This window comes from Peromyscus californicus, unplaced genomic scaffold, assembly GCF_007827085.1.
Source record: "Peromyscus californicus insignis strain IS unplaced genomic scaffold, ASM782708v3 Scaffold_8__1_contigs__length_139910024, whole genome shotgun sequence".
In the NCBI taxonomy this organism is placed as follows: domain Eukaryota; kingdom Metazoa; phylum Chordata; class Mammalia; order Rodentia; family Cricetidae; genus Peromyscus; species Peromyscus californicus.
The window spans coordinates 41,564,666-41,589,108 of NW_026294606.1; the positions used below are offsets into that span (position 1 = coordinate 41,564,666).

The 24,443-nt window shown below is 42.2% G+C and overlaps 1 protein-coding gene and 1 non-coding gene across 4 annotated transcripts in view; one reads left to right on the forward strand and one right to left on the reverse strand.

Moving 5' to 3' along the window:
• Positions 1 to 117: 117 nt before the first annotated feature.
• The window catches only part of LOC128104745 (zinc finger protein with KRAB and SCAN domains 3-like), a 31,075-nt gene continuing 6,749 nt past the window's right edge, over positions 118 to 24,443 (reverse strand). Inside the window, exons 3-5 of one of the 3 annotated variants that reach the window (XM_052729770.1) lie at positions 21,225 to 22,220; positions 3,570 to 3,874; positions 118 to 2,549 (exon numbers count right to left, since the gene is read on the reverse strand). In XM_052729770.1, coding sequence (XP_052585730.1) covers positions 21,358 to 22,220 — 863 coding nt within the window. In that variant the 3' untranslated portion in view covers positions 118 to 2,549; positions 3,570 to 3,874; positions 21,225 to 21,357. Of the gene's footprint in view, positions 2,550 to 3,420; positions 3,875 to 11,968; positions 12,609 to 13,854; positions 22,221 to 24,443 lie in introns of those variants that run through there. The other 2 variants (XM_052729768.1, XM_052729769.1) reach the window with 2 other exon arrangements.
• Positions 9,666 to 9,747, forward strand: Trnas-gcu (transfer RNA serine (anticodon GCU)). The gene has a single exon. It is a non-coding gene; the product is annotated as a tRNA-Ser (tRNA).

Here is a 24,443-nt window from a genome sequence, read left to right on the forward strand (position 1 = left end):
GGTGCTACTAAGCTTCCTTGAAGGTATCCTTCGTAATGGAATCCTAGGTGCCTGTGTATTCTATTCTGTGGTGTGATTAAAGAAAGCCTTAGTATTTGGGATTCACAGTAACATTAGAATTTTGTTGTTGGGGTTTTTTTTTTTTGTTTGTTTGTTTTTAGTTATTTCTCTTCAATTGACACAGTAAATCATGGGGTAACAGCATTGGAATATGGTCAGTGGTCAAATTAGGACAGCTGGTGTATCTGTTGACGTGTGTGTGTGTGTGTGTGTGTGTGTGTGTGTGTGTGTGTGTGTGTGTGTGTGTGTGTAGTATTTCAGAGTTCTCCCTACTAGCTATTTGTAAACATGTAGTGAATTTCTGTTGACTACAGTTATCCTCCAATCTACAGAACACCAGTTTCGATGCTGAAGGTACAGCCCAGTAGTAGAGCTGTTGCCTTGCCCACACTAGGCACTACATTTGGTGACCAGCACGTCAAAAACACTATATAATACACTTGTGCCTGTATGATAATGTTTTAAGGTTTTCAACATCAGATCTGCCACCAGCCTCTGCTGAGGAGCAGGTGAGAGTACAAATCTAGCTTTCACATGTTGACTGGTTACTATATTATACCATTAAAGAGAAAATGTTGGGGGCTAGCTCTTAAGCGAAGGAAAAAAGACTGCAGTCTATCAAAGCTTTAGCTTTGGGAACAACATGGCTACAGACAAAGTCTTCATTGGCCACTAGACAGATTTACTACCATTTATCCAAGAAAACCATAAACCTGAATGTTCTGTTTGCAAGCAGAACTCAGTCCTCAAGTTTTACATACTCAATATTAGTCCTGCTTAGAAGACAGGTGTCTAAGGAAATGTGGAGCCCTAAAGTAAGTAGTTAAACCAGTATTTGAAAACACTAGTCTTCATTTGCAGTTCAGCGATGCATCCTTCAACAAGATCAAGTACAAGAGGATCAACTCCAGAGTTAGCAAGTCAGCTGATGTCTAACTCACAAAAGAGAGGCATTTCTCTGTTGTGGTGAAGTAGTCAGCATCTAAAGAATGGTGCTATATCATTTAGCTTGTCAACCCATTCTGATACTGTAGAGCCACAGAAGCTAACTGACTTGCACTGAGTCACCCAATAAGTGTACTTTAAGTGTACTCCACATTTTCAATCCACACTCTGCACAGGATGAATGACTACACTTAAGTATTTCATTTTAAGGATTATTCTTTTTACCAGCTTATATGTCCAAACCAGCATTTTGGCTATAATGTCTTAAGCATTTTTTTTTTTTTTTTTTTTGAGACAGGGTTTCTCTGTGTAACAGCTCTGGCTGTTCTGGAACTTGCTTTGTAGACCAGGCCGGCCTGGAACTCTCAGGGATCCACCTGCCTCTGCCTCCCAAGTGCTCTGATTAGAGGCGTGCGCCACCATGCCCGGCTTAATCGAATCTCTTAAATAAGTGGCCTGAGAAACTTTGCAGTAAGACCAAACTTGTGTCTGGTCTCTAATCTAAAAGAGCACACAGGATCACTACTAAGACCAGAACTCCTGTGGCCATAGTGAGGCCCCATTAGAGATGTTTCACGGATGTAATGACTTTAAATCCCAAGATTTGATAGTTTTCATACCTTGGTAAAAGAAATCAAAACCCACTTCTTGGAAGGTAAAATAGGAAATCGGAGTCTTTATGGCCAGGAACAAAAGGGTCATGAAGCAGAACCAAATTTAGACATCAACCATGGAGCAAGGAAAAAGAAACTAATGTCTGAGCTAATCCAGGGCAAAGTTAGGCCTTACCCAGGGCTTTGGAGGCACCTGGCCCCTCCCAGAAAGAACAGATTTCAGCCTTTCCAGAGACCTGGGAGCTGTCAGATGGCTCCCTGCAGAACTGGGAGGGAGTTCTCTATATGTCACCTCAGATGAATAGGTAACAAGCAGGAGCCCAAGAAAGCAAGAGATACAGAGACTGCCCCCAAATGCATCCTCCTAAGGAAAAGGGTTTTCTCAATATTCATTGCATCCGTGAGCTGGAGTTGCTTTCCTCTTGGGACCACAACCGGAATTTTTCTTGCCACCATCAGTGGGTCTTAACTGCAAGGGTGCTCCTGACACAGGTTGTACGCATCACACTGTCCATAAGGTGCTTTTCCAAGCCCAAGTGCACAGGGTGGGGGGCAAACAGGTGCAAATAACCCGGAAATAGTATCCGGTACTCTAAACTCAGGAGATGCTTCCTTGCTCTTCCACCTATGCGTACAGTGATCATGCTATTTCCTTTTGGATGAAGAACAGATGGGTTTATTTCAGCTTGTTTGTAGTAGGTCATCATTTACTCCAAGTTACCTGCATTCACACCAGGCCCACCTTCCAGCTCCTAACTTACCTGAGATCCTGAGCCAAAACAAAGAAAACCACCTCCTAAAGAGTTTCGTAGGCCAGGTGGTGATGGAGCAATCCTTTAATCCCAGCACTTGAGAGGCAAAGGCCTGCAGATTTCTGAGTTCGAGGCCAGCCTGGTCTACAGAGTGAGTTCCAGGACAGCCAAGGATACTCTGTGTCCAAAAAAAAAAAACAAAACAGTTTTTTAAGAGGAATTTCCGCCTTCTGACCCTTGTAGTTAGTGTTTCTCTGTGTGTATGCAAACATAGATGTGAAAGTAAAGCAAATTTGGAAAATGCTTTCTAGATTAGGATTAGCATTTGGTTTTAGGATAACTTTCACAGATTTACTTATTAACTGATGTGTCATACCCAGTATCAACTAGGAGAGGTCAGATTTGAAAGATGGAAGTTAATGAACCAAATTTGGAAAATGTTTATTAGATGTGGGAATCCCACCCAGTAGAGCTCTATCAGGCCATAGTCTAACTTCCTCACCTTAATCCAGAAGCCCTATATGTGTACATAAGGAGTTTGTACTTTAATTTTTCACACCTGCTTAACAAAAGTGAAATTCTTCTCACCCCTGAAATAATGAGATTGAAAATAAATTCCAGTTACTCTAAGTTGCAGGCTGTAGACTGTAGACAGCTCAGTATGCTGCTCTTGCAGAAAAGTTTGGATCTCAGCATTTCACAACTGCCTGTAACTCCAGCTCCAGGAGATCAGACACTCTCTTTGGGTCTCCACAGGAACCTCTACTTACATTGCACACACACATTTCAATAAAAATTATTGTTTTAAATTGCATTGATGTTCATTTTCAGAGGAGGGCTCAATGTGGCAAAGGAGTGCACAGCTTACCTGAATTCTCTTAGCACTTGAGGAAGTCATGTTAGACTCTGAAATTCTGAGCCAAGTAGTGAAAACGAATGCTGTAAAGCTTCTGCTGTACGGTAGCACTTGTCATTCTGCCCAGGTAACCTTAAGCTAGATAAAGGAGTTGGAAACGAGAGGACCATGGCTCTGAAGCTCATTTGTAGGGTGTTTGTTTGTTTGTTTGTTTTGTAGAGCTAGTGATCAGGCCTCGTGTATGTTAGGCAAATGTTCTACCACTGCAAACTCAGCTGGAGCTGAAATGTAAAAGTCAGAAACCTCACATGGGGAACGTCAGAAAACAAAGCACACACTTACAGGTAAAAGTCAAGAGCCTCAGCAAAACACCAGAAACTTCTCTTTCCTGTGCATGTTTGAAAGCCGGAATGCTTTGATCTTCCTGCCTTTGGCAACCGAAGAATGAATTTCCTGGATCTGTCATCACCCTGTTTCTGTGGTGTGATGATCAATGTCTAGTGTTTGCCCTTTCTGACCTTGCTGCTTGGTGTGTTCTTAAGATGGAATTTTCAGATAGTCATTTGGGCACAGAATACCTTTCTGGGTCAAAACTGAAGTGATGTCATGCCCTATCCAAACCAGCTCAACTGTCCAAGGCACAGGACCTGAAAAAAAAACAACCCAAAAAATTATTTATTTCCAGCTTAAGGAACTGGCAGCCTTCAAAAATGATTAAGTTAAATGGCCAACATATTTGGAATTTCTACATCTCAAACATTTAGGATGTATGTATGCAACAAGGCTAATGTCATCATGGGTCACTGAAGAGTACTTATTGCTGATATAACATCATACTTTCCAGAGAGATACTTGATACTACATTTTATCATGGTAATAGGAGTCATTCTAATATAATGAAGAACAAAACTACAAATATTGGAAAAACAGGAAATACTACTGTCATTAATTGCAAGTAGTATTTATAAACCACCAGATTATCTACAAATAAATTATTACAATGCTATCCATGTTCATGGGTTTGAAGAATCATCTAGAATTATTGATTCTCTCCAAATTAATACATGAGCATGGATAGCCTTTTATTTCTATGGGGTTGGTTATGCTGCTTAATGTTTCTTAGTACTGTTTTATTGTTTCCTTTGCCAGAGGCCTTTGTCTTAGTTAGGGTTACTATTGCTGTGATGAAACACCACGACCAAAAGCAAGTTGGGAAAGAAATGGTTTTATTTGGCTTTAGTATTACTGCTCCTCACTGAAGGAAGTCAGGACAGGAACTTTAATAGGGCAGAATCCTGGAGGCAGGAGCGGATGCAGAGGCCATGGAGGAAGGCTGCTTACTGGCTTATTCTTCCTGGTTTGCTCAGTCTGCTTTCTTATAGAACCCTGGATTACCTGCCCGAGTGTGATCCTACCCACAATAGGCTGGGCCCTTCCCCATCAATCATTAATTAAGAAAATGCCCTAAGGCTTGCCTATAGCCCAATCTTATGGAAGCACTTTCTTCTTCTTCTTTTACAGCTAAAATTATCTTATCAGTATGTACTTATAGAATTCAACCAATGGTTATATATTACAAAGCTGATGCTTGATATTTACATGATGATTAAGAGAAGTTTTGTTTTGAAAAGACAAATATTTTGATCTCATAATTTTTAAGAATCATATTAAATAGATGATTCATTTTCAGGTCTCGCAGAAAATAATTAAATTATTGCAGCTACTTGCCTTCAAAGTTGAAACTATGAAATGTTTTCTATGTACCCTTCAAGTTTTTTTAATTTTAAATAATTTTATTATTGCTGTTGTCATTTTTTACAGGTCAACTGCAATTTTCCCTCCTTCCTCTCTGCCCAGTCCCTCCCTTTCTCCCACCTCCCCTCTGCCAACCCATCCATTCCTCCATTTCTATTCAGAAAAGGGCAAGAGGAGACGCTTTCTTAATTGAGGTTCCCTCCTCTTATATGACTATAGCTTGTGAAAACTTGACATAAAACTATCCAACATAGTCTTCAATCTCTATTGGATTTATTCTTAGGCAGATTATGTTATTTCCTTTGTTAAATCATTTTTAAAATTGACTTTGTGTTAATACAGGCTTTACTTTTATAAGCAGCATTGTGGCCCAATCCCAACAACAACTCAATACATATTTATTAGGTGAGTATACTGATAGTTGGTTTAACCTTTATATGCGAATGTGATGGCACAGGAATGGCTGAGTCATTTGAACTAGGAGAGAAACTGTTGTCAAGAACTGGGCTGATCTGGAGCATACTAAGCTACCAGTTATGGTGGTAAGGCAAAACAGGTAATCACTAATAGATCAGCGGTCCAGCCTTTAGTCCCCGTGATAGCATTAGCAAGAGGAGGAAGGGATAACCTCAGGAAGTACCAAGCCGGGGGCAGAGGAATCAGAACAGATATGGGAACCATTTCTCTACCAACGGAGCCCCAAACCAAAGGCTCTATCCGTGTAATGCATGTGGGGACCCAGAGAAAGATGAAGGGGAAGTGTTACAAGTGGGAAATGATTAAGTACTGAGGAAGGGTAAGGTCTTCAGGGTTCTCTATTCACAGTAAAGGGGCCTTAGATTTATTTGCAGAAAGCCCCAATAAAAGAAGCCTCTGAATGGAGATGTCTGGGCTTGGAATATGCATACACCCAACTGTGGTGATGTATTGTATCCCCCAATATACTGTGTCTCCCAATAAAACTTGCCTGGGGATCAGAGGAAAAAGCCAGCCACTATATAGAAGTCAGGCAATGGTAGCACGTAGCCTTTTATCCTATCACTTGGCAGGCAGGGGGGATTTGTCTGGATCTCTGTGAGTTCAAGGCCACATTGGGAACAGATCCAGGCGTGGTGGCACATGCCTTAAATTCCACCACTAGTTAACCAAGAAGGTCTGGAGGTCTGTACAGACAGACAAGAAGTGACAGAACTGGGCAGGAAGAGGAAGTGATGTAGCTGGACAGAGAGAGCAAATCAGATGGCAGAACAGCAAGGCATATAGATGTGGATAGACAGGACGTATCTCATCTTTGGAAGCTGCAGAGTCAGAGCTGGGGAGGTGAGGTTAGCTGTGGCTTTCCTTATTTCCCTGATCTATCAGGTTTTCGCCCCTATATCAGGCTCCGTGTTTTTTATTTAATAAGACCATTCGTCTACAATTGGCATCCAACATGGTCTCCAGATGAGGCAAAAGCCCATGGGCACAGTCTCACTCAGCAAGGACCAGTGACTTCTGGACAGTGCAGAATACTGCTGGGACTTCACGGCCCGCATGCTCTCCTCTCTCTCTTAGTAGTGATGATTCTCTCGGCGGTTTCAGTGTCATTTTGTCAATCATGCATGGGACAGATATGATCATTCCTGGAAACCCCATTTTTTCTCTAATATCTTCCCCTAAAATTCTTTGGGAGCTGATGCTTCCCAGTATCTTGTCTGGGGATGCCAGCTGTCACTTCAGACCCCGGGAGCTGTCCTGATTCAGCGCTGACAGAATCGGAGGCAGATCACCCGTTTCTGTAAATGTGTTTTGAACGAGATTGTTGTTCTTGGAAATGTGTGCCTATGTTTATCACTTTTAGTTTTGTAAAGACAGGATATACCTGGCTCAGTATTTGGCCAAACTAGCAAAATGATGTGTTGTTTGGGGTTTAAAGATGTTGTGATGTAAAAGTTGGGAAAAACGTATTTGTTTTTGCCAGAGGTTAACGTTGGAGGGTGGGAAAAGCTTGTTTGTTGCTATGGAAAAGCACGTTTGTTTTTGATGTTTAAATAAAGACAGCTGGAGCTATTCCTGGCTGACCATTGGTGGGAAACTCATCTTGTGGTCAGATAATTCATGTCTTCACGCCGATGCTCCTTCCCTGTCTCAGGAACTGAACCCAGGCTGCAGCTGGGTGCTCTCCTGGGATCTCACATAAACCGGTAACTGGAGGAAAGCCTGGGTGTGTCATGCACTGGAGCAGCAGGGGGGGGGTGGGGGGGGGGGGGGTGACATACTCACAGCCAACCATGCCAAATTCCTAGTGGTTCATTAGCAATCCCTCCAGAGGAGGATGGACCAGATGCATCCTCACCTCCACACTTGAAGCATTCACACGGAAAAGACTCACCTCTGGCAACTGACTTGAAGGGGCACGGACCTATGAGGCCCTAGGGACTCAAGCCCAGGGAGACACCCTAAGAAAGCCACCCCATCATGCGCTGGTGTCAGTGGGTTCTATTCTAGTTTTGGGTTTAGGGTGCAGCAGTGTTCTAAGAGTTCCTTCTGGACCTTTCTTGTTTATTTTATTTTACTCATTTATTTGGAGAGTTTTTGAGGCAGTCCCAGGCAGTCCTCCTGCCTCTGCCTCCCTAGTACTCCTAGTGATTAAAGGCTTGAGCTATTCCAAGATTTTCTTCTAGTTTTAGGAATACCGAGAATTTCACTAACCCTGAAGGATTTCACCAAGCCTTAAACCCTTCTAACTTGTGTGTCCTCCTTGAACTTTAGCAGGGGGTGCATTTCAAATTCTAGTATCTGGTATTTCAGTGTTCATCCGATACTCAAGATTGAGTAAGAAAGCGGGCTGAGCAGACACAGACTGCTCTTGTTAAACACTGCAGTTCCTGCGACCCTGGGCAAGCAGAAAACAAGAGGTGGTACCTCATAGTGGTGGCTCTGGGATTCCACGAATGAAGAAAACACTGTGTTTCAGAACGGAGCTTAGCACAGTCCAAAGCTAGGGAGGTATTACCCATCAGGCCTTAAACTTCTGACCCGGAATTATGAGAACCAGATGGAAGGACAATTGCTCCATCTCCTGCCCTGTAGCCCCTCTCCCTTGGTACCACCACCTGCTGGTAACTCTGCCTCTGGACCGTTAGCCAGCCTGTGAAGCAGCTGCTGACCTCGCCCTCCTCGTGGAGCGAGGTTTGACACGTGAGTACTTGACTTGCTTCTCCAATCTGGTGGATCAGGTTTCGGTTTTGTTGTTTCACCTAGTTGAGGTTGAAGTTGAGGCATAAATGTGCCAGATTTTGTGGTGTGACCAGGGAAGAACAATACGTTCAAAGAGGACAAGTAGCTTAACAGATACACAAACATTTCCTGACAGGAAAAGCTTTTCTCTATTACATTTTCTTTTCTTAATAGACGTAATTGCAAGTAATTGATTAGTATTTTATATCTGTTCTGTTAGTTTAGATGATAAACAACAACCCCAATACCAAATGACCTACACAGTGGTAACGACTTGCTCTCTAACTTTCTAAGCACTTTCACTGATAGTAACACGTTAACATTTATCACAGTTTTATGACTTGTTTTGTTTTGTTGGAGACAGCTGTCCTGGAACTCAGCTCTGTAGACCAGGCTGGCCTTGAACACAGAGACCCACCTGGCTCTGCCCCCCGAGTGCTGGCAGGAAAGGCGCAAAGCTACACAGAGAAACCCTGTCTCGAAAAACCAAAAAAAAAAAAAAAAAAAAAAGTGTACACCACCACTGCCCAGCTAATTTTATGATTCTTTAAGATAAGGTTTCACGTGTAGGCAGACTGGCCTCACGCTCATGGCAATCCTCCTGCCTCAGCTTTCCAATTATTGGGATTATAGGTATGAGCCACCACTCCCAGCTTGAATTTTTTTTCTTTAGAAAACTGATTATTAATTGCAAAGGTTTAACTAGTTGAAAATACCTGTTCACCTTAATTGTAGTGATTCGATTTTGGATTAACTTTGGATTGCTTCAGTAACTCAACAATTTCGGGATGGGTCTGTTTTGTTGTTTTAGTGTTTTGTTGCTGTTTTCTTTTCTTGTTTACTTGGACACTGAAATAACCAATGACCAAGATGATGAACACAAATATATTCCCCGCCCTGCACCTAGAGAGAGAATGGTCTCTCAAATGTCAGTGAGATCCTTTAGTTAACCGCCTAAGTTCCCAGCCGGACCAGTCTTGCCTTAGATACATCCATCACCTTGCTCACCACTTTTCAGCCAAGTTCATACTGATCCACCACAGGGTGATCAATGCCAAATCCAGGGAACAGAAAGTGGGAGGGGTGACGGTGGGGAGAAATGAATGAAAAGGAAGCAAAGAGCCCAGTTAATAGAGACCCAGAAACAGGGAATTGGAAGAAGCTCTGTATGAAAGGCTGAAAATTTCCTTCCCTTGAATGCAAACTCAGCCAGGACTGAATGGAGCCAAGCCAAGACCACTGCCTTGCCTGTCCAGTCCTGTGTGCCAGGCACTGGTTCAGCCCATCGAATATGTGCCAAATAAGCTCACTTCTCTTTTTGTTGTGGTTTTGAAATCTTCTTTATGATATCTGACTCAGACAATTTTGGAGATTTAGCTGGAGGAAGGCTATTAAAACACTCATACAAAAGGTTTCTGGGAATCCTTCACGGGAGAAGAAATTATAAAGAGCAATTTCTTGCAGGATGAGGTGGCCGAGTGGTTAAGGCGATGGACTGCTAATCCATTGTGCTCTGCACGCGTGGGTTCGAATCCCATCCTCATCGACTGTCAGATGGTTTTGCATCAGTCCTAACTGCCAAGTGTTTGAGAGTTTTGTTTTCACTTTGGAGTTTAAATTTGTTTTGAATTTTAGAGGGAATCTTAGATAATGGATATTCTCTTTTGATAAGTTAATTCTTTGTTCATCAAAAGTTATTCCCTCCAATCTTTCCATGCTCTGGTATCACACTTGATCTTTATCCCTGCTGTCAACTCAATTTTATCAGGCAACTTATTTGATTGATGCCTCACAGCCCCATCAAATTTTTATTTCCCACTAAGAATCAAATGAATTGAAGGCCATAGGAATGCTGCAAGCCGCAGAAATATACTAAGTAGGATTTCAGCTGATTATGACAAGCTATTTACCTGGAAGAAGCCAAGGGCCTTGGTGGTATTGGCTTTTGATTATCAGCCATTTCCTGCTATGAGTTTCTTGTGTGCTATTGTAGATTTTTCCTCATTTTGGGGGCACCATTTCCCCTCTACTAATGGAATATTTAGATAACCTATACTGACAGCTATGCACAGCCAGAACCTCAGTTCAAGCCTCCCTGTAATTATCATCATTGGCAGCATCCGGCCAGGTCCATCCCCAGACGGAGGAAAGTACCTTATCAGAGATACCTCTGTACTCTCTGAAAACAGACTTAAGCATCCAGGCTACCTGTTTGAGAAGGCCTGGCGGATGTGCCAATTAAGCTTAACTTCCTCCTTTCCTAAATCTTACCTCTAGTTCCAGATCTCCCTTCAACTATCACCAGAGGCATCTAGCTGTGCACAGGTTGCCTAGCGACCGAGCACACTTTCCCCCACCCTGCAGAAAAAACGGCAGATAGCTTGGACAGATAGAAGCCACAGGAAAAAAAGAAGGCAGTTTTATTTTCTCCCATTGACCTAGCAACTTACAGATTCTTAACATTTTCTACCAGTCACATATAGTGGAGCATATAAGATCCCTCTTCTTAGATATTACCCAAATTTAGCCTTTAGTTAATTCATTTCCCTGTTACTCACTTCCCTTTTGGGTTGCAAATGATAATTAACGATTACTACCCCTCTATGTGATTATCACCCCTCCGTTTGACCCTGGAAGCCTGGTGGTCACTGCCTGAGGAAAATTCTTACCTGTCTTTATGACCCTGTAGAATTCAAGCCTGGTGACCTTGCTCGACCAGGGGATTGCTATTGCTTGGGTTTATAACTAGATTCCTGGGAGACTTAGGAGGAACATGGAGAACTGAGAGATGGAGAACGGAGAGGGATAAGGAGAGTACTTGTGGACGAGATGGAAAATGAGGAAGAGTCAGATGGGGAAGTACTAGCTGGGTAAGAACAAGATGAAAAGGACCTAGATGAGGCAGAATTAAGAGTAGATAAATAAGCCGGGCGGTGGTGGTGCACGCCTTTAATCCCAGCACTCGGGAGGCAGAGCCAGGCGGATCTCTGTGAGTTCGAGGCCAGCCTGGGCTACCAAGTGAGTTCCAGGAAAGGCGCAAAGCTACACAGAGAAACCCTGTCTCGAAAAACAAACAAACAAAAAAAAAAGAGTAGATAAATATAGAGAGAAATCAGGCAAGAAAGGAGCTAGGCATGAGAACAGAACTGAAGCTGTGTATATAAGATGTTATCCCAGAGGAATTAAAGCAAGTGGACTATAGAGCTCGGTGTGCTGAGATTCTGTTTCCAGAAAATAGTCCTCGCCATTAGTAGTTCTCTCTCCTGAGCCCCTGGGATGTATAATATTAAGGCTGGTCCCTCTAATATTATACAAGAAGGAAAATACTACATAACAATCTAAATGAGCTGAAAATTCATCTATGGAGTTATACTCATGAAAATGTGTGTCTCGGCTGTTCATGATGAAAAAACCTTTAATGCAAAGGAACTAGGACCAGGGAGATTGCCACAAGTTCAAGGCCAGCCTAGGGCTACCTAGTGACTTCCAGCCTCAGAAACATAGAGCCCTGAGTATTTGGGAAGAGATTCAAGTCATTACACCTGGCTCTTTGCAAACATTTAAGGCTACCGTCATTGTACATAGACCCTGCCTTTGACAAGAACACTTGTGTTTCTCTTAGAAATGTCACAAACAGAAAAGCTCATTCTATATAATCTTGATACTGAAGATTTCTTCCTAAGAAAAATTAAAGAATATCAGCACTGCATAGTTTCTACTTGTGATTTACTCTTGGCTGATCTTCAAAAGAGAAAATGACTAGCACGTTTCCTCACATTTTTATTTTATTATTTCTATTTTGGCAAGTACTGCATTCACACAATTCAGAAAATACAAAAATATACACAGCAAAAATTCTCATCCATTACCCTTCACACCAGACACTGTTACTAGATTTTGTATATTTTTCTTAAAATAAAGTGAGCAAATGATAGAAAATTAAGATCTCAGGCATATATTATTTTTGTTTTGTTTCTTTTTAGTTTGGGTTTGTGGTTTTGAGGTCAAACAAAGATAAATTGTTAAGTGGGAAAAAAGGGCATGATACAATGTATATGTATGTATGAGTGCTATTTGCAAAAAGTGGTAAATATATCTCTCCTAGTTAGCTTCAGCTGTCAAGTTGATCCAGTTATCTGAGGAAATAGCATTCAGGGATTGCCTCCATCAGATTGGTCTTGGGTGTCGGGTGTTCTGTGTTGCTTGAGTTGGTGGAAGAAAGATGAATTTTTTCCACTTGTGCGGCAGCAGGAAGGTCCAGCTTCTGGTGAACTGAACCTCCAGCAGCCGTTCAACGGCATTATTTATTGACTGTTACACAAAGTTGGCTTTGGGGCAAACAAGTTCTTAATACCAAAGTCCCTGGTCTAATCTATATTGTTTTTCTGAAGGAAAGCACACCCCCACCTACAGTTTGTAACCAAAAAAAAAAAAAAAGAGTATTTATTTTGGGCTACACGCTGCTTGGATAAAAGCATAGAGACCCACGATAGCTCCCAGAGCTGGTGGTAAACTACCGCCGCCATGTTGGGAAGCTGAGGTGGGCGGAGCCAGCAGCCACAGCTGCTGCAGTTTAAGGCAATAGATTCACAATAAGACAGATTCAGATGTAATAGTTTACAATGTGTGTAAAAGATACATAGGCTTGAAAGAGACAAAAAAGATGATATATAGAGTTATAGAAACAAATACATAGTTTTAAAAACTAAAGTCTTTAAAGAGACAGTAAAGGTAGTATAAAAAATAAGCCACGTAAAAATGGATATTACACAGAGAATCTGGATTGTGTTGTCTTTGGGATTTTTAACTGCAAAAAAACATTTGATTGTAAAAGCTGTTGAGTTATGCCAAAATGTATATTTTAAAGGTACCTTGACTTTAAAATTTGGATGTAAGGATATGTTGCTTTGGAAAGGAGATTCTGCTTTTGTTCCCACAGAAAGCCAGAGGCTATGGATTTGTTCCAGATTAAGATACATCAGGTTTGACCAGCCAAGACCACCTGAAAGGTCTCCGATGACACCATGGCCCAGATGATCCAACATCCAGAACCGTTTCAAGGCAACTGGCTCAGACGATACACCCTCATGGACTACTCTATAACCCTAAAATATTCTTTGTGTCCCCATAAGATACAGCGCCCCCCTCCAGCAGGAAGTAGTAAGAGAAGCTACACCCAAATTCTCAAATATACCAAGCTGACTTTGGAGATATGTAAAGGTTAAAACCTTCCTTTTTAAGAAAAGAAAAGGGGAAGTGCTGTGGGATGGTCTGTATGTCAAATGTGTTGCTGATTGGTCAATGAATAAATCACTGATTGGTCAGTGGCCAGGCAGGAAGTATAGGCGGGACTAACAGAGAGGAGAATTGAGAGAACAGGAAGCTGGGTGAGGGAGACACTGCCAGCCGCCATCAGGACAAGGAAGATGTAAAGTACCAGTAAGCCACAAGCCATGTGGCAAGGTACAGATTAATAGAAATGGATTAATTTAAGCTGTAAGAACAGTTAGCAAGAAGCCTGCCACGGCCATACAGTTTGTAACCAATATAAGTCTCTGTGTTTACTTGGTCGGGTCTGAGTGGCTGTGGGACTGGCAGGTGAGAGAGTTTGTCCTGACTGTGGGCCAGGCAGGAAAACATTAGCAATACCCACCACTTCAGTCTTACTGCATACCATTTACAGTACCCAATAGTCCAAGAGCTCCAGGTGTGCCAGGCCGGTCTTGTGGCCAGTCATGCAAAGGCTGTAAAGTTCCCTCAGAAAAACAGTTCTACAAATCACAGAAAACAATCACTGTTTTCCACAATGATTCCTTCAAGGTCTAAGTACTTCTAGAAAACAACCGTGCCTTCTAATGTTCACCCTAGGTATAGTGACTCTGATAGAGTCCTACAACACTCGGGCATGCCTGGCAGCAGTTTCTTGATTGCCAATTGATGCAGGATGGTCACCCCACCGTGGGCAGTACCAATCCTAGGCAGGTGGGCCTGGACTTTAAGAAGGGCAGAACTAGGGAGCCAATAAGTAGCATTCCTTTGTGGTTTCTGCTTCCAGTTCCTGCCCTGACTTCCCTCAATGTTGGGTTGTGACTGAAAGTATAAGCCAAATAAACCCTTTCCACCCCATGGTGTTTCTTACAGCAACAGAGATCAAGCTGGAAGAATGTCTATATATAATTTTGGGTCCACCATGCTGTGTGTATTCAATATCTAAGAGGGCATTTCTGCACTTTGGTCTATTTATACATAGGATGTTGTCACATTTTCTCCCAAAGGGTTTTTGTAGACATGCACTCTCAGTCAACAAAGCAGAAAGGAGAGCTGATGATAATTGATTATGCAGCCTTTATAGGGGGAAAGGGTTTGAGCGGCTTGGGACTGGCGGGTGAGAGAGATTTGCCCTGACTGTGGGCCAGGCAGGAAAACTCTAGCAACAAATGGCGTCCAACGTGGTGGCAAGAGTTTCCACCTAAAAACTGAGAAAAGATTCTAAAACGGTGCTAAAAACAGTTCCTAATTGTCTCTCTCAAATGAGCGGCAGCTGCCGGTTTGAGCTACTGGTGGGTTCCTAGTGTGCATGCTTGACCTGCGGTATGGCGGGAATGAGGCCTCTGCAAGTGGCACATTAAGCTGCTTGGTGGATTTAGCCTTTGCTAGTACAAAACAAAAAAAGAGGTTTCTGGGCTACACGCTGCTTGGATAAAAGCATAGACCCACCATAGCTCCTAGAGCTGGCGGTAAGCCTACCGCCGCCATGTTGGGAAGCTGAGGTGGGCGGAGCCAGCAGCCACAGCTGCTGCAGTTTAAGGCAATAGATTCACAATAAGACAGATTCAGATGTAATAGTTTAAAATGTGTGTAAAATATACATAGGCTTGAAAGAGATTAAAAAGGTAATATATACAGTTACAGAAACAAATACATGGTTTTAAAAAATAAAGTCTTTAAAGAGACAGTAAAATTAATATAAAACATAAGCCACGTAGAGATGACTATTACACAGAGAGTCTGGATTGTGTTGTCTTTGGGATTCTTAACTACAGAGAGATATTTGATTGTAAAGGAAGCTGAGTTAAACCAGTATGTATATTTTAAAGATACTTTGACTTCAAAATTTGGATGTAAGGATATGTTGCTTTGGAAAAGAGTCTCTTTTGTTTCCACAGAAAGCAAGAGGCTATGGATTTGTTCCAGAGTAAGATACATCAGGTTTGACCAGCCAAGACCACCTGAAAGGTCTCCGATGACACCATGGCCCAGATGATCCAACATCCAGAACCGTTTCAAGGCAACTGGCTCAGATGATACAGCCTCACGGACTACTCCATGATCCTAAAATTTTCTTTGTTTCCCCAGAAGATACAGCGCCCCCCTCTAGCAGGAAGTAGTAAGAAAAGCTACGCCCAAATTCCCAAATATACCAAGCTGACTTTGGAGATGTGTAAAGGTTAAAACCTTCCTTTTTAAGAAAAGAAAGGGGGAAGTGCTGTGGGATGGTCTGTATGTCAAATGTGTTGCTGATTGGTCAATGAATAAATCACTGATTGGCAGTGGCCAGGCAGGAAGTATAGGCGGGACTAACAGAGAGGAGAATTGAGAGAACAGGAAGCTGGGTGGGAGAGACACTGCCAGCCGCCATCAGGATAAGGAAGATGTAAAGTACCAGTAAGCCACAAGCCATGTGGCAAGGTATAGATTAATAGAAATGGATTAATTTAAGCTGTAAGAACAGTTAGCAAGAAGCCTGCCACGGCCATACAGTTTGTAACCAATATAAGTCTCTGTGTTTACTTGATCGGGTTTGAGCGGCTTGGGACTGGCGGGTGAGAGAGATTTGCCCTGACTGTGGGCCAGGCAGGAAAACTCTAGCAACAAGGGGATGCTGAGGGGCAGCAGGAAGAACATGGAGAATTTCGTAGTCTTAGGCAAGGTAGTACACTCTCTTTGTGTGGATCTAACAGCTGACTAAGCAGTGGGTGGACTGGTTTCTCAAAAGCAACAAGTGAGCAAATGAACACCTCAAGGATTTGGAAGATATATAATCATATATCTCCATATATATATGTATGTATTTTTAGATAATTACCTAAACTCTAATAAGGAAACACACGGAGTGGGTAAGAATATATGACATCTTTTTGTGTTTCTTTGGTTTTCGAGACAAGCTCTCATGTATCCATCCCAGGCTGACTTCAAACTTACCATGAAGCTGAGCTCCTCCCTCCATCTCATAAACACTGGGAATATGGTCCTGTACTACCACACCTGACTTCTCTGTGTTCAACGCTTAATCGAGAAAGAAGACAGAAACTTGCTGTGTTCAAACTCCAGCATCTTGGATTGATTGACTGGTGTTGTAAACAGGGAATAATCACTAACCCCAGAAACCATGAAAAAAGTATGAGTAGACACAAACGCAAAAAACATGTTTCTATAGTCAATGTGCCAGTTAGTTTTATTGGTCAACTTGATACTAAAATCACTCCAGGACACTCAAGGAAAGATTGTCTAGATTAGGTTGGCCTGTGGGCTTATTACAAGGGATAATCTCGATCATGTTAATCAAGGTGGGAAGATTCACCCTTTGTGAGTGGCACCATCCTCTAGGAAGGGAATTCTGAAATGTGTAAGCGTGGGGAACTCCAGCTGGTTCTTTGCTCTCTGCTCCTGACAGTGGATGTGGTATGACTGGCTACTTCAAGTTCCTGCCACCCGGACCGCTCCACCAGGATGGACTGTGCCCGGGAACCGAAAGTCCAACCCGGACCGCTCCACAAGGATGGACTGTGCCCGGGAACCGAAAGTCCAACAAACCCTTCCTGCCCTAAGCTGCTTTTGTCAGAGTATTTCTCACAGAGACATAACGCTCACAAAAAGCAAGTCATCTGGAACAAGTTTCTGTGGCAGAAATTATTGAAATGTGCAGACAGTACATAAAGCTGACTGGAAAAAACAAAAACAAAAAAACAAACCTTCCTCAGATGAATCTGCCAAACCTACTTTTGACCATCACAGGAAAAACAAAGGTGAATTGAAGGAGAAAAATAGATATCTAAGTTTCTTAGTGGTTGAAGTCCTCATTATTGATCTCTAAGAAGATGATCACACAAACTAGATTGCAAGAAGAGCAACACCATCACAAAGCTATAAGAAACCTATAAATACAATTAACAAACATACTTCTAACAGAGGTTTTAGATAACAAATTGTTTCATCTCCATTTCTATACCAATATGCATTTCCAGAATATTCACATAACACTTCTTGCTTGTATAAGCATATGATCACAACCTTATGAGGTAAGTTATGACTCCTATTTCTTTTATCCAGTAAAGGAAGAGGCAGAGAAAACCTTTCACAGGAATATATGTTCCTTGCCAAGACAATGAAGAAATCTAGCTGGACCTGGTGATATCAATCTACAATTCCAGATACATAGGAGGCTGAGGAAGGTGGATCAATAGTTCATGGCCAACCTGAGATACAAAGTGAGTTCAAGGCCAGCATGGGTCACAGAGTGAATTCAAGGCCTGTCTGGGCAATTTAGTGAGAAGTGAGACCCTGTCCCCAAATAAAAAGCAAAAAGAGGCATGAAGATAGCTCTGTGATAGGACATTTCAGATACTCAAGGTCCTGGGATAAATCCCAGCACCACACACACAAAAAAAAAAAAATTAAAAATGAGAAAAAGAAGAAATTTAGATGGGTCATTCACTGAAAGTTCTTACCATTCTACCGGAGAAGAGGAAAGGTACCACAACCAATTCTTACTCAAATAAGAGACAGGAAAATGAATAAGTTAATTCATGTTGTGGGATAATCTTTCTGTACACTGTGAAGCTATGTCTTGGCTGAGGTGCCTTCTGATTTGTTTAACAAAGAGCTGAATGGCCAATAGCTAGGCAGGAGAGAGTAAGCAGGATTTCTAGGGAGAGAGAGGAAAAGGAAGAAGAATCCAGGCACATGGATTTCACCAGCTGACTTGGAGAAAGTTGAACCATACTGAGGAGAGGTAACCGAGCCACAAGGAAGAACATAGATTAAAAAATAATGGCTAATTAAGTTATAAGAGGCAGTTGGAAATAAGCCAAGCTTTCATAATTAATAACTACAATAATTAATAATAAGTCTCCATGTCATTATTTGGAGGTTGGCAATCCAAAGATAATCTGACAAAAAAATAAATAAATAAAAACATTACAAATCAGGCATTGTGGCACGTGCCTTTAATCCAAGTACTAAGATCTCTGTAAGTTCAACACCAGTCTAGTTTACATAGGGAGTTCCAGGGCCACATGACTCTAAATAAATAAATAAATAAATAAATAATGAACATAAAACAAACATAAATAAATGAGAAAGAAAGGAACAGAAGGAAACGAATAGCGATAGGTTGTCTCATTTCAGTTGGAAAAATGAAACTGAATAGTCAACCAGTCAACACAAAATTCCTAAAAATTATTTAGTAAAACATGCAAAGTAGCATTTTTGTGTGCTTTATAAGTCAATCTCAGTGTCTAGAAGAGTGAACACTTTTCTATATTTCCCTGCTCTGCAGAGAGGCTTTAGGCTCAGAAGCCTAAAGGAGGTACAGGGCTTCTTGGTTAATGTAAGTCACACTTGCACCAAGTTTTCTGATTTATAAAAGGACTTCACAAACAGTCAGGTAACAGCCAAGCAAATTAAAGACCAAAAAAAAAATAAGCCAAGTAGTCCATAAAGAATTTGAGTATTGAAGTTTTAGGGCTAAAGCAAATATTTTTTTAATTTATTGTCATATAACTTATTTTAAATCTGCTTGACTTTGATACCATGTCTCAACTTGGCTTTAAACAGGTGAACCTAGAAAAATACTAAAGGGGAAGAGTAATTGCTGAGCAGCTTCACGAAGACAGCACAAGTGAGAAACAAATTAAATTCCAGAAGATTCCATGGTCAAGTCTAGAGAATTTTGGAAGGCTCAATTAGTGTTAACAAGGCAGAAATGACGGGATAATGAAGGCAATGGAGGATTCTGGGGCATTATTAAAGGGAGAACCCTTAAGTTTTGAAAGCCAGAAGTCAGCTCATGAGACTTCAAAACAGGAATTCATAAACAGGTGCTGTTTTGGAGTAGACAAGAACAGCATGCTGATGATTTACCAAAGCACGGCGTCATTTCACAAAAAGGACCAGACGATTGGGTTGAACTATGTGGGCTATCATTAGAAAACCTTACTTCTTATGACTAACTCACAGAGCACTGAGCCATGACTTCCAGGTTCACCCTGTGGAGCATTTTCCATCCAAGATTCTCAACCTGCTTCCTAGCAGACATGTGTTCTCCTACAGTCTCCACTGGGGTTAATACCCCTCACCCATCACTTACTGTTCTCCAACCCACAGGGCAGTTTTGAAGGCATAAATAATGAGGATGACTATTTGGTGTGAAGCTTCTGGCCTGGAGGCAATTTGAGCTCAGCTAGCATAGCCTTTATTCAGTTTGATACCAAAAGGAAAGGGATACAAAATATGTGCTAAAATCTGGCTAGGGCCAAGGTACGGGAAAAGTGAGAAGCAAGATGCTGAGTGTGATTATCTATCTTCATTGTTAACTTGACTGGATTTTAAATCACCTAGGAGACACATTACGGGCATGTCTGTGAAGGTGAATCCAGAAAGAAGACTCAGCCTGAATGTGGGCAGCACCATCCCGAGGCCTGAGGTCCAGAAATGAATTAAAAGGAAAAAAAGTGGAAGCCAGCAGAACATCAGCACTGATCTCTGCTTCCTGTCTTCAGACACAGTGTGACCAGCTGACTCACATTTCTGCCAGCATGGCTTCTCTACCACAATGTATCAGCTCAAAGCCTGAACCCAAACAAACCCTTTACCCCTTAAGTGGCTTTTCTCAGGTTTCTGATAACAGCCCTGGGGAAAGTAACTGATACATTGAGCAGTATAGACAATACATCAACTGCGCCATCATTTATTGTGCGGGCTAGTTTTATGTCAGCTCAACACAAAATAGTCATTTGGGAAAAGGCAACCTGGACTTATAAAATATTGCCACCAGACTGACCTGTAGGGCAAGTCTGTGGGGTATTTTCTTGATTGATAATTGATGTCAGAGGCCCAGCTCACCATGGGTGGTGCTACCCCGGGGCTGGTGGTCCTGGGTGCTAGAATAAAGCAGGCTGAGCAAGCCAGTAAGCAGCATTCCTCCATGGCCTCTGCTTCAGCTTTTGCCTCCAGGTCCCTGCCCTGTGCTCCGGCCCTGACTTCCCTCAGTGATGGAGTGGAAACAAATGAGTTGTGAGTTGAAATAAACCCCCATCCACTCACCCCAGGTTGCTTTTTGTCATAGTGCCTTTCACAGCAATAGAAATTCTAATTAAATAGTTTGTCCTATGAAGATAGAATTGCTATTTATTTACCTGACTAAAAATTTTTACTGTAAAGAGTGAAAAACTAAATGTGCACTAATGGAGTTTTATGGACAGGAAGTCTCCCTACGTCTTCAGATGTTGCTTAAGGCATTCTTACTGTACTCTTTATTTTCATGAAGATACATGGAATCACCAACTCAAATTCTGTAACATTACATACTTAGTATGAAATCTGTAGGACTGACTCAGAGTCTAGAACCTCAGCAAATTAGATGCAAACACAAATGGCCCATGTTAGAACTTTTTCAGAAATCTAGACACAGAGTTTTAGAGTTTTAAAGATCATTCACTTCATCAGTCCCTGTGGTAAATGTTTACTAACACAAGGCACATTAGGAGGCCAAGACCTCAGGAATCTGACCAAAGCATGAAAGCCTCATGTTGACAAACAAATAGTAAGAAGAGTATGCCCCAAACTCTGGAACCATCCACCAGGAGAAAGATGTGCGGGCTAAGGGCAACTGTTCTAGAAGGCCTTGTAGATCCAAAGAGTGGGAACAAAACACTTCAGTGCTACCTCATCAAGAGAACACTCTCATATCTGCCTATTAATGAGTCTAATTCCAGTTACTTTTAGAACATAAAAGATAATTACCTCAGCCAGATTATAACAACTAACAGTAGATGGTGTGTATTGGCAATATCCCCACTTCTGCAGTTAGTAAGGGCTCCAGAGTATCTTCAGCTCACTGACAAGTGAGCACCATCTCTGGCAGGTATCATACCAGTCACTGTGCTACAATTTTTTTCCCCACATGGCTTCTCTGATGTTGAACAAGGTATGAAGTTCGGGTAAAGCCTTTTCCACATGCATCACACTGGTAGGGTTTCTCACCAGTGTGGATTTTTTTATGTTCAATAAGGCTTCTATTCTGAGTGAAGCTTCTCTCACACTCATTGCATTGATGAGTTACGGGAGTTTTAGTATCATCCCATTGGCTTTCCACCCTACTCTGACCTTCCCGGGCCTCTCCATGCAGAGGCTTGTGGGCAGTTTTACCACCATGGATCCTCTGATGTCTCAGGAGATGGGAGCTACGCCTAAAGGCTTTGCCACACAACTTGCACCGGTATGGCTTCTCTCCAGTGTGAATTTTGTGATGTTCAAGGAGACTGCAGCTCTGGGTGAAGGTTTTCCCACAGTCATCACACTCGTAGGGCTTTTCCCCAGTGTGGGTTCTCTGGTGCTTGATGAGGTTCGAGCTGTGACTAAAGACCTTGCCACATTCTTCACACTCATATGGCTTCTCGCCAGTGTGAACTCGCTGATGAATGACAAGCGCAGAGCTCCCAATGAAGGTCTTCCCACAGTCTTCGCATTCGTAGGGCTTCTCTCCAGTGTGGATTCTCTTGTGTTTGGTCAGGCCTGAACTTTGAGCAAAACTCTTTCCACATTCATGGCAATAGTGTCGCCTACTCCTTGTGGCATTCTTCTGTGTTGTCTGTGACTTGCCTTCCTGCTCACTGGCTTCTGCACCTGCAGGAACCTGAGCAGTGTTTTCAGTCAGGAAGCACACTGGCTGCTCAGGCTTTTGTTCTGTGTATTCCTCAGCTGGAGACAAGTCCCTGGTTTCGGTCTCCATTTCCAGGCCTGAAACACAATTGTCAGCAAGTGTTAACTATGCTTTGCATGGGAGAAAGCTCTGAGAAAAGCAGCTGGGAGGCAAAAGTTACAGAGCTCTCTGAATGCCAAGGGCACATATTTAAATTAAATCTTTAATAGTTCGTTTATTTTAATAAATAAATTAATATGTTATTAATTATTAACTGTATATTTTAATATAATTTAAATTATGTTATTTTAACATTTTAATATTTAAATTTAATATTTCAATGCAGAAATAAGAGTGAGAATAGAGGGAAGAACAGGAGTGCTGGTGAGGACAAAAACCTGATGGGAATTGGGATTAAATGGAAAAACAGAAAGTGGGGAGATGTGATAAGGACCAAGGCCATGAAACCCAGTGGCCAACCAATCAGCACAAAAATTCCTGACAATCATTTAATAAAACATGAGAAGTGTCATTTTTTTGTACTTTATAAATCCTTTCTAGTGTCTAGAATAGTAGGTTCTAAAAATATTTTTCTGTATTCCCGTCTTCTCTAGACAGGCTTTAGGTCAGAAGCCTAGAGAAAGGAGGCACTGTGATGTGGTGGAGGGGTGAGAGCATGGGCTCTACCAATAATAAGGCTGAGACAGGCATCTAAGATTAGATACCAAAGGCTGCACAAAAGCAACAGAAACGGCAAGTAAAAGATTCTGAAACATGTTCTAAGAGACTAAGAAGGCAGAGACTCCCACAGATCAGTCATGGGTGGCTGGTATGCATTGTCACCTCTGTTCCCAACAATCCCTGACGAGGGGGTTCTAAGTTGGAGGCACCATCAAAGAACTCTGTGACTTGACGCTCTCACCTCCAAGGCCAGGGACTTAGGTCCAGCACCTAAGGTCACCTCTAGACTCCCAGAATGTGACTTTGTGGCCCACTTCCTGAAGTATCCTGTTAGGAGGACTTGCTGGTCAGAGGTTGTAGTTTACCATTGTAACACGAATTTTTTTTTTTTTTTTAATTTTCTGGAGCTGAGGACCAAACCCAGGGCCTGTGCTTGCTAGGCAAGCGCTCTACCACTGAGTTAAATCCCCAACCCCGTAACATGAATCTTAAAAGGTCTTAATAAATAAAAAACCTGAAGCCAGATATTGGGGTTAAAACCTGAGAGATCAGAATGTGAGACCAAAATGAGCCATCTTAGAAATAAGACCAAAATGCTTTCACCCTAAAATTAAGGCCTAAGATTTCTCCTTTTGGGAATAGGCCATTAGTTACTGAAACCAGTCAGTTCAGATTCCAGAAACCAGGAAGTGTAAAAGTACAGAGTCACAAGGTAGTCACGAGGTAATGACTGCCGGACTATGGAATGTCCTCTCCCAGGTTTCCAGAGTAACTGACCACAGAAATGTCCCCACCTGAGGGCAGCCAATGAGAAATGGTGGCGGGTAACCACTCCCTTAGAAGTAAGATTAAGCCATGATTTCTAGAAAGCCCCTAGAAGCGAGCCAATCAGAATTGTACCCATACTAGCACCCCTAAATGATGTAACCTTGTGGCTTTTGCCTTTAAAAACAGAGCTTGCAGACAGGCGGGCACTTCCTCCAGCCTCCACTGCGTTGGATGTATTGGACGAAGTCCCTGCCTAGGCTTGTATTGGATATCCAGAATTAAACCTTGCTTTTGCATTCCGGCATGTTCATCTTTGGTGGTCTCTCTGGGGGTCATGATCTGGGCACAACAAGAGGAATAGAAAAAGCCACAGCTAACCTCACCTCACTGCCTCTGTAGCTTCCAAAGAGATCTACTTCCTTATACCCACGCCTATATGCCTTTCTGTTCTGCCATCTCATTTCCTCTCTCCGCCCAGCTACATCACCTCCTCTTCCTGCCCAGCTCCATCACCTCCTGTCTGTCTGTACAGACCTCCAGACCTTTATGGTTAACTAGTTTTGGAATTTAAGGCCTGTGCCACCACTCCTGGCTCTGTTCCCAGTGTGGCCTTGAACTCACAGAGATCCAGAGAGATCCCTTCCTCCCAAATGATAGGATTAAAGGCGTGTGCTACCATTACCTGACTTCTGTGTTTAATATATTGGCTAGCTTTTTCCTCTAATCCTCAGATAAACTTTATTGGGGACACAGTTAAAATATCACCACATACCATGGCCTGGCAGCTCTCTCCAAGCTTGATAACATGGAGGACTCCTTCCCCAGCAAGACTTCCTGCTCTCTACCTGCCTTTTTAGAGATCTCCAGGCCCA